The 10,767-nt window shown below is 29.0% G+C and overlaps 1 protein-coding gene across 3 annotated transcripts in view; it reads right to left on the reverse strand.

The window, feature by feature from the left end:
• Nucleotides 1-10,767, reverse strand: part of LOC105461820 (protein phosphatase 1L) — a 27,350-nt gene that overhangs the window by 13,874 nt on the left and 2,709 nt on the right. For 2 of the 3 annotated variants that reach the window (XM_011708323.1, XM_011708325.1), the window contains exons 2-4: nucleotides 7,731-7,973; nucleotides 7,231-7,428; nucleotides 2,609-2,902 (exon numbers count right to left, since the gene is read on the reverse strand). In XM_011708323.1, coding sequence (XP_011706625.1) covers nucleotides 2,609-2,902; nucleotides 7,231-7,428; nucleotides 7,731-7,958 — 720 coding nt within the window. In that variant the 5' untranslated portion in view covers nucleotides 7,959-7,973. Of the gene's footprint in view, nucleotides 1-2,608; nucleotides 2,903-7,230; nucleotides 7,429-7,730; nucleotides 7,974-10,116; nucleotides 10,119-10,767 lie in introns of all 3 variants that reach the window. The other variant, XM_011708324.1, reaches the window with a different exon arrangement.

Below are 10,767 nucleotides of genomic sequence, written 5' to 3' on the forward strand. Positions count from 1 at the left end.
TAACCTGACATAAACATTTCATTATTGTAAAAGTTCTGTAGCTCATATGTACAAAATGCTTACGTCTAACACCACAAATTACATGAACAAATAATACAATAAAGCCTTTTGAGCTAAGATTGAAAGCGTAGAAAAAAAGATATCCACTAAACTGCAATTTGTGGTAATTTCGTACGCATAGCCAAAATACGAAATAGTAAAAACAACAAAAATTATGCCTAATAGTAAGTGCCGGATTATGCAAGAGATGGCGCTTCAATAAGTTAGATAAGGACAATGTACGTGTTTGACTAAGACAGAAGATATTGTAAGAAGTTCATTTAAAGGTACATATTAATGAAATTGAACAAACTTTTATCGATCTCGTGTAAATTTTCCGGACCTTCCAGCATCACTTTAAGTAAATCTCGAGTTATGAAGCTTGAAAGTTACAATTCCGCCGGCATTAGCATTATCCAAGGTGTTCAAATAATGGCTAAAACTTTGAATGTTGTTCAGGATCGTAAGTACAACATATATATGTAAAGGTGATGACTGGAGGTTGTTCCTCTTCTTTTCAAAAAATAAAAATAATTTTCAAAAATGAAAACAAGAGCAATAACGTTTGACCTTGATCTTGACATATGTTGTCAAAGATTGAATTTCAATCCATGTGATAAATAATAATGACTCTTATACACAGAACGCGAAAAGTTTGCAGCAGTAAGCAAGGTGATAGTCAATTTAATAATAATTTTGTATGTAATTTTGATTTATATTTTTATAATCTTTTACGTTATTAAGACGTCCACTAAAACGTAATTTAAAAAAATTCAAAATAGTTATAAAGTCACGTACGTCTTTTTAACGTCTTAAAATGTCGTCATCGGTCCGTAACATTAGTTTTCCCATCATTTTAATGTCATTACATTGGTCATTTTTTATCATTCCCTGATCAAATTTTGACGTGTGCCTGTTAGCTGGTAAAGTACTTGAAAAATAACTTCATCACAATTTTGAAAAACTCTCGACATCAGCTACAAGAATATGTAATGAAAAATAGAGGTTTACATTTAAAATTTTTATGTTGACCTTAACCGCGCTTTTCAAGGTCAACCAAAGCTCAAATAAATATCACCAGCTAATAGATTTTCTTAAACCTATAATTTTTGTTTGAAAGATTTTTCCATAAAACCAATACTTTCTGAAATAATTAGCCGTTCCAGAACTTTTGCCCCTCACTGTATACTAGACACTGTATATTAGACAGAAACCGCCAAAAATTCGGGACCTGCACCTAAATAATTTCTGAATGGTTCGAGATATTGGATTGAAATTTATCAAAAATTTAATAGGGTTACAATAGCATTATGTAATTTATCATTTAACCTTGAAAACACCCACTTTAACTCTCCGAGACGGACGGGGGGAGAAGGGGGTCGAAAATCTTAATTGGCAATATGGGATCGAATGAGAGCTCGTTTCAAAGAGTTTTTCGAGACAAGAAGAACGCGAGGTCGTTCAGGTCTCTACAATTTTCTTTCGCAGAATTATGCTCATTTGAACATTGGTGTTATTTAGCACTATATAGCGAGGCCCACGGCGAGGACATGAGGAAGATAAGGTTTTGCGCATGTTCTTGAGTGGATGGAAATACATGTGGAAGAGCGCGCGCGTGTGTGAGGGACATGTGCGAAACTTTATCTTCCTCACGTCCTCGTCATAAGCTAATGTTAAATAACACTAATGTTCAAATGAGTGCAACTCTGCGAATAAAAAGAGATCTCAACGACCTCACGTAAACTTCTCGTCTCAAAAAAACCCTTCAAACAAGCCTTCACTTGACCCAACATGCCATTTTTAAGATCAACTTCTTTCTCCTTCCGCCCCTCCTGGAGAGTTGAAGTGAGTGTTATCAAGGTTAAATTACCTATAGATTTCATCATGATACCATTGTAAATTTCAATCCAATATCTCAAACCATTCAGAAATTATTTAGGTGGCCCCGAATTTTTAGCGGTATCTATATGTGTTTATTACATATTACATATATAAATACTACTAATATATTATAATTTGAAGTATATTTTAGTGTATTATTTCATTATTACGTTCACTGTACTTGGCATTTGGAACAGTTCGATTTTAATTTCTCTCTCACTCATTATTGAAATCTTTATTCTGAAAGCTGCTTCTGGAAGATTTAGCTTCGTATTCTGACTTTAATAATGATTTTTCAATCCTTGCCAACTGATTGACCATTTTGTTGGATTTTTTTATACACCAGACAATGAAATTGGGCCGGAACGAATGTTTCAATCGGATTACATCGACGACTTCTCATAATTGTAACACATTCTTATTAAATTTGACCCTATGGGTGTAAACGTATTAATTTATATATTATGGTTTAATATTTTATCTGTAATTATTATTCGTTGAGATGGCCTGAAGAAGTCCAATCTAGGTCGAAACATGTACCATGTATAGCGTTGATCTTTTTTATGTATAATGCTTATTAGAAATTTTATTGTAATAAAAAACGCTGTTATACTAGTTTAAATAAGCTCGTTAGTTTGGCCTAATCTTAATTTGTTTATATTATTTCAATTATTTGTATTATATTTACCTCTCTTGTAATCGGTGTTATGCTCTCCAATTTATCAAGTAATTCTGGATCAGTCACCTCAATAGCTTTCTTCATACAGTCATCCGTCAAAGACGTACTTACAACTTTTCGAAAAGATTTTTTTCGTTCTAGAAATTTTTCATCTCTTTTATTTTCGTCTTTCTTTTTTTCTGGCTCTTTTAACGTCAGTTCATTTTGATAAACGGATGTTTTGCCAGCCAGGAAGTTTTTCAATTCAATAACTTTTTTATTAATATTGGAGATAAGTTTATCACGAGCGTAGTTAGCTGCAAACTAAAAAGAGATAACACACACAATTAAATTGTGAATTAAAATATTTTATTTCTTTTTATTAAAAAAAGAAAAAATGAGAAAATTATTTCAAAGCTATAATTGTGTAACATAAAAGATGAATAAATTTCAGATTTTAGTTTTGTTTAATATTAAAATTACAATTTTAATACTTCTACATAGTAGTGCATATGTTTCAAATTCAGTATAATATCAGTAAATTTGATATTATACTCAGTATAATATCAAATTCTAATGTTATATAATTTTGATCACAAACAAAAATCTACATATTTGTTTTATATTACAACTAAAAATTGCTCAGATTACATTATGCATTATTATATCTTTAGAATATCTAGAGAATACTAAATCAAAATTGGCTTCATCACTTCATCTTACTTGTTAACAAAATTATGTATTCCGATACGTCAAAATACATAAATATCGTGATTTTTTACACACTTCAATATCCAAAAAATTTTGGTGATTACCATTATAAAACTATAAAAAAATTTATAAAAAATATATAAATATAAATAGTACCAAGTTATAATTATTTTTCGAAAGGTTGTCAATAAATAATTTTTGAGTTTTTAAAGGAAGATCTCAAGATTTTTAATCCTCGTATTTTAGATTTTAATCTTTAATTAGTGACTTTAATTGTTACAAATAGCTCAGATCGATATACTTGAACAATACAATAGTATATGTTTGACAAAAGTCAGCTTAATAAATGGTTTGCTGATTGGATTACATTTTTAAATCTAGAGAATAAATCCTATCTCAGCGCAGAATTAAAAGAACCTCGTTCCGATTTATATATTTTGGCCGTGGCCATGGCCATGAGCAAACCACAGATTTCTATACACAATTAGTAACAAACTATAGCATGTTAGCGATCTAGATATTCTATAGAAATCTGTGGAGCGAACAGCTTTGACTTATGTATCTATGTACAGGGTAGGATAAGTGTAAAAATAATACCAGAGTTCCAAGTTGCTACATTGTATGCGTGGAAGTTAAATAAAGTGTCAAATGTACTATAATGATCGATATGATCTCTTGTTTGCTAAATTCGAGGGTTTTGGTAAAAAGCATTGTCTTCTTCAATTACAATTTTTTAAGTATATTAGGCCCATTTTCACAATGTATGGTTACCTAAAGGTTAAAAATTACTAAGTTTATTGTTTTAACCATGTTTTATTAGGACTTGATCATCAAGTTAACTTGATGTGTATAGTAACTCAACTGATGTACACGTAACTAGGCCCGGCGTTTTATGTGTGGATTGTGTGGAGCAATCCACATCCAAAAATCAGGTAAGTGTGGATTTCCACACCCGGAAAATTTACACCCGGTCACAGAGATTTAGCTGAGGCTGTAATAGATGACATTAATAAATTAATTAAATGAATTTATAAGTAAAAATAATTATAAAGCATCCGTTTTTAATTGTAAAAAATAAATAATTAAATCATAAATAATCAATAATTAATTTAATTAATTTGCGAGCCGACACGGATGTGATGTGTAATAATTTTTACCGTTACAATATCAAGCCACATACAAACCGTGCCGCATAAACTGTCGGTCTTACAACACAGTTCTTACATGAGGACAGAATCCACTGTAACGAATTAAATTGTCGAACAATTTAATAGTTTCGATGCTAATAAGCTATCTATTAAGAATCTTAGATATTTTTCGCAATAAATTCTTTACAGATTTGGGGGGAGAAGATTTTTAATAGATGATATAGATTATTAGCATCGAAATTATTACATTATTCAACAATTTAATTCGTTACAATGAATTCTGGCCTCATGTAAGAACTGTGTTTTAAGATCGACAGTTTATACGACGCACAGTTTGCATGTGGCTTGATATTGTAACAGTAAAAATTATTACACACCATCATCCATGTCGGCTCGCAAAGATGCATTATTGGCTATTTATGATTATTCATTATACAAGCCTCAATTTCTTCAAGTTAAATAATTAAAAGAAAAAATTTGTGTACTTGAAAATTTTTTCAACTACTGGTGGAGTGAGTGGAGTAGCGGGGAGAGAGATTTTTCATCAGAAAATTCCACAGTATTCCACACTTAGAACCGAGACAAATCGCCGGGCCTGCACATAATCTTTAGTTTATTTGACTATAAGCTTACGTGTGTTTTAGTTAATTTTCAAGTTTTAGTTACTTTTTTCGTTAATCATATATTTTGAAAATGGGTCTTAATGATGTATGTATAAATATATATAAATTTTCTTTAAAGTCCCTCTAGTCAGAGTCAAGACATAAGACCGTAGTGTGAGGCCTTCACGTATTCACTTATTCACTAACACATCAGTTAGTCCAGACATGGTGCCTCACACTAAGAAAAATTGGCTTCACGTATTCACACGTATTCACCTTTTTCACTAACACATCAGTTGGTCAAGACATGGCGCCGACCAATCGCGAGAGAGCTTGCTTATGTCTCAACTCTAACTAGAGGGACTCTAATTTTCTTGCGTCCAGAGCACCTCCTCGTGGTGATGATGATAATAACGGACAAAATCGTGGTTTTGTCCAGCTAAATCCCTGATCGCATGCTATGCCGTCATAGCAAGAAAATTAAGTGTTCCGATGCAATTTGATGCCTTTGGAGTCCATCCTGGAGGGAAAGACACGCAACGACGGATGTACCAGGTGGATCAGGCCAGCCTCTGGTACGGAGAGGACTGTTGGCTGTTGTGCTCACATAATTATCATAATATGATATCTAGGTTATGCTCGGCATCTCGGTGGATCTATAAAAGCACCATCTGAATATGTAGAAGACATTTTTAAAACATTCGTCAACTCTTGTGATGAGTCTGCCGAATGTTAAATTAATGTTTCAACGCCCTGTATCTTAGCGCATACAATAAAGAAAGGGAGAAATCTGGTATAAACCGCTAAAAAGATAATTTATGGAATTTTTTAAATATACAACGAATTTTTTTAAAGATTTTTTGTTTTATAACATATTTTTTAAAATATTTCTTTAAATTTAAATTTAAAAAATTAGGCTCCCAAAAATAAATCAAATATAGTTAAGTAATGCCTATGCGAACCGACACGTACGAATGTTATAATTTTTATTGTTTTACAATCTCCAACCACATACATACAAACTGTGCGCTGTATTTTTGTCGGTTTTGAAACACAGTTTTTATATGAAGTCGAAATCTATACTTGTAACAAATTAAATTGACGAGCAATTTAATATCTTTTGATGCTAATATGCATCTATATAAGAATCTCTTCTCCCCAAACATGTAAAGAAATTTTTTGTAAAAAATATCAGCAAATATTTTTTGTTAAAAAATAACTGATTTTATAGCAACTGCAAATCTCCTCGCCAAAGTTTTAAATTGGCGGGAGTTGTAGCGCCTTTTGTATTTGTCTGAAACAAAAATACAAAAGAATTTATTTTTTGTGAAATTATGTCGGTCGATGAACCAATAAAATTAGAAAAAATTAATTTTTTTTTAATTGAGAAAATGGCGACACTTTAAAAAAATTAATTTGACAAGAAAAAAAATTTTATTTTATTTATGCAATAAAAATTGTTTAAATTAATTATTTTATTAATTTTCTAGGTTTATTGGCGAATGAATTTAATAAACTACATGTATGCATCGGTAAAACTTCATTAAACAGTTTCTGAGTAATCTTTAATTCTTAAAAATTTCAAAAAAGTAATTTAAAAAAAAATTGCACGCCTTCGCGCAAAAAATAAATTGAGGTTCTTCAAAATTTTGAATTTCTGTAACTTTGGAAATATATTTTTTACATAGATTACTATTGATTAAAACAAAAAAGTTTTCGATTTTTTGAACCGGTTATACTAGATTCCTCCCTTAAGTGAACCTTTTTTTCGCATTCAAGTACTCAAACAGACCTACACTCTGATATATAACTCATTGCTGTTCATTGCATATGGCAATTTGGAGCGAGGTTTTTTTCAATATTTGCAAAATAAACATTCTGAAATGCTGAAACACTGGACGCGGGTATAAATGGCTGTGCATTAGTTAACAGCAAAGCAAGTCATAATTCATATGAACTTTTTTCACCTATTCGACTTTAACACACTATATAAGTTTTGTTCCGACCTTTATAGTCAGATACTCGGTATTATAAGTATATTATTTTGTTCTTTTTTTAAAGATTAATAGACTAAAAAATCTGTGAACAAGCATATAAATTATATTTTTTTATCCTTACGCTTAATAATTATTCTTTACAAGATTATGAAATTATGTTAAAAAAGACGATACAATAAATAATTTAATCATACTTCTCCACCATGGCCATCGAATATTGCAAATAAAGAAACTCCAGTATTGTTCATGTCATCGTTCACCACAAAACGGTCTTCCATCCGAGCTCTATGTCCTTGCACAGCATATGCTGCAATGTGATCCTGTTTTAGTTCCCAATTAAGTTTTATTCCAGTATTCACTGAATCATTAACTAAAAATTTCAGTGTAGACACCTGTACAAAAAATACATAACATAAAAGAAAAAAAGACAACAATATCTTCATAAGAAAATTATTCTATCTTAACAACTTCAGATAAAAATTTTAAATACTATATATATGTATGTGAAAAAACGTAAAGATTAAAAATGTTTACAGTTTAAACTCTTAATTAGACAATATTATAATTAAATATTGAAAAAATTGCTTTATTTTATTTCAACTAAATAAAACAATTTTTAATCTATTATCAACGTAATCTATCATATAAATTAAAGTATAAATTATTATAATGCGTCTTAAAAATATATTTGTACCTTAGATGTTGTGCGGCCTAAGGTATGTTGTATTTTTCCTAGAAGTGCTCTGCTCCAGATATCCACGGCTTGTATGTAAAACAGAATAATTGCCAGAATCATACTACAAACTAGCACCTCTGGTTTCAAAGCATAAATTCGCATAATCCTCCACAGATAGACAAATGGAGTATGAATACCATTTAATCCAGCAGGGATGCTCACAGCAAACTTGGATATAAGCTTCATATGTGATATGTATGTCTGTATGCAAACATAATTTATACTTTTAAATTAAATTTAACTTAAATTTAAATAACTTTAAATAGATAATTTTTAAAAAATCAACAATTAATTTTTATATTTAAAAAAAAATTACACAATAAAGTATCGCTTGTAATATAAAAAAATTTTCCTAACCAAAATTTATTCAAGGACAATTTTATTGTCTCACTATAACAAATTTTTAATATCTATTTTAATTACGTTTTAAATTAAACTTCTTATGTCATTTAAAATTGATTAACAAATAAAATCAATATTAATCCTATATATATTAGGGTGATTCTCATTTTTTCTCGACTTTAAAATTTTTTCCGTGGCATCCTCCAGAATGTTTCCAAAATAAAGAATACCAAATTTTAGCTCGATCGGACAACAGAAAATCATGCCTCTGGCTTTAACATTTGAATTTCCTTGTATTAAAAAAGATACTAACTATAAATACTAACTATAAAGTATCTTCTGTACTATCAATATTGGTTTTTAAAGCGTATTTTCCACAAAGTTCAGTTATTTTAGTTTAATGCTATTATCAGGAAACACGGATAGTCTGTTGATATCAAGTCAACCAATAAACGAGCTTATTGTTTCTTGCATATTTTTGCTATAACTTTTTAATAAGCATTTTAGATTCTACGTTTAAATAAGAAAAAAATGTTTTGTATATACCTATACATATACAAGGTCCTATTTTAATTTAAACAACAGAAAAAGTTTTACAGATAATAAAGATCTGAAAGACTTCTCATTGTCAAATTAATTTCACAAGCACACAGCCTAGTGACAACAAACTTTCTGCTGCTACAAATTATTGAAGGGACTAATTTTTTTTCTAAGGCTGTTATGATTCGATTTCTTAATTCTACAAATAATAGAATTTCTAAATTTCAATGAGATATCAGAGACTTCAGAGTATATATCTAGAGTTATTTTCTATCCTTGCCAGATATAATAATTTTTATTGCAGTTATTATATATAATAAAATTTTTCCTTCTACTTTTGAGCATAGTAAAGTCCATTTAAAATATTTCAAACAATTTGCTAGCTCTACTTATATTTATTCATATCACTGAATCCTAATGGTAGATAATAATACTACTCTATTTTGCCTCAAGATATTTTTAAATAAAATATAAAACTATAATTAAAAATAAAATAAATATTTAAATCTCTTTAATAAGAGGATTAAACTTCAAATGGTACAAGAGTGCGAATTCGCACCGCGAAAATTTTCGAATTAATAGCATTTGCACAGAGACATTTGTCGCGGCTTATTCTCACTATGTTAAATATGCTCAGTACCTCAGGTGACAGGTACGAACATGCACAGTTTCAGTTTCGTGCAGATTAACAAAATATTAACTTTGCAAATTCGTTGTGATGCATATTCGCACTTGTATTCAAATAATGTGTGCTAGATCGGTGCCTACTTTTAGCATTTTACACATTTATATACATTGTAATATGTTCCTTTTTTTACATTACATTACGTTATAAACATTATAATATGTTCCCTTTTTTACATTATAATAACATATAAAACATTTGTATGTCTAATCTTAGTCAATCTATTTTCTGTCTTAACTTCCGTGATAATATAAACAGTACTTTTTAATATAATTTTAATTATGTAAACGATTTTTATTAATAATTCACTTTATAATTATATAAAATATATTGGCAACATTTGTTCTTAAAATACCTAATTTTCATTGAAATTATTTTTCTTAAGATTTATTAAAAAGATTCAAATTATAATTAAATAAACAGAAAATATCCCAACTTCTGGAAAAAATATTTTACTTTCTATTTCTGCAACAACAATAATTTTTTATTAAAGTACATCATTTTAACTAAAAAATCACGTAAGTTAATTTCACTTCATTTCATGAAATAACAAAAAAATGGCAGCTTTTCTTCGAAAAAGTGACGTTTTACAAAACAGTAACTTAATTATAATTAATTTTCAATTGTTAAATAGTTTTTTTATTAAATTGAATAACAACGTGTTTCCATTAAATTGAATAATTAATTAGATTTGTGAGACAACTTTACCCCAAAAAAGTGGAGTTTTCAAAACATTTCTGTTTTTATCGGAAAAATATATTTTATTATAAACTAAACTTCTTTTGAATTTATTTAGATTGACAAAACTACATTTCCTATCTAGAATTTTAAATTAGCCAGTATTCACGATTTACTTTTTAAAACTGAACTTATATTTTTGGATTGAATGGCATAAAAATGTGCTTCATGCAGTTCCTATAAATGAATACAAAAGCATTATAAGGCAGTAAAATGAATTCAGATTTCCAGAAGTACGAAAGTATAATATTTGCGAATGTTAAAATGAATTTTTCCAATTTATTTTAATCCATTTCCTGAGATCATAATAGAAGTAGGATTGTATTTTACTTATTTTATACAGATTTAAATATAAATGTTTTGAAAAAATGTGATATCGAATAATAATTCTTAACCTTTATATAAGTAAATAAAGTTTTTTAAGCTTTTAGACTAATAATATTTGAATGTATGTACTTTGAAAAAAAAAATAGTATAATAATGTTGGCTCATAAAAATTGAATTATTACTTGGAAATAAAGCTTTAAAAAATCATTTTCTTTTACAGAAGAAAATAGCATCACTTTTACCTAAACCCGAGATCAACTCCAAAAATTCGCTGTTTTACCGACGATTTGTGAGTATGTATGCGTGCGATATTGATGTAGTAGTGTGTAGTGACGTGTTCATATTTACTACCATATCGATATC

The sequence above is a fragment of the Wasmannia auropunctata genome, unplaced genomic scaffold, assembly GCF_000956235.1.
Source record: "Wasmannia auropunctata unplaced genomic scaffold, wasmannia.A_1.0 LD276928.1, whole genome shotgun sequence".
NCBI classification, from domain to species: Eukaryota; Metazoa; Arthropoda; class Insecta; order Hymenoptera; family Formicidae; genus Wasmannia; species Wasmannia auropunctata.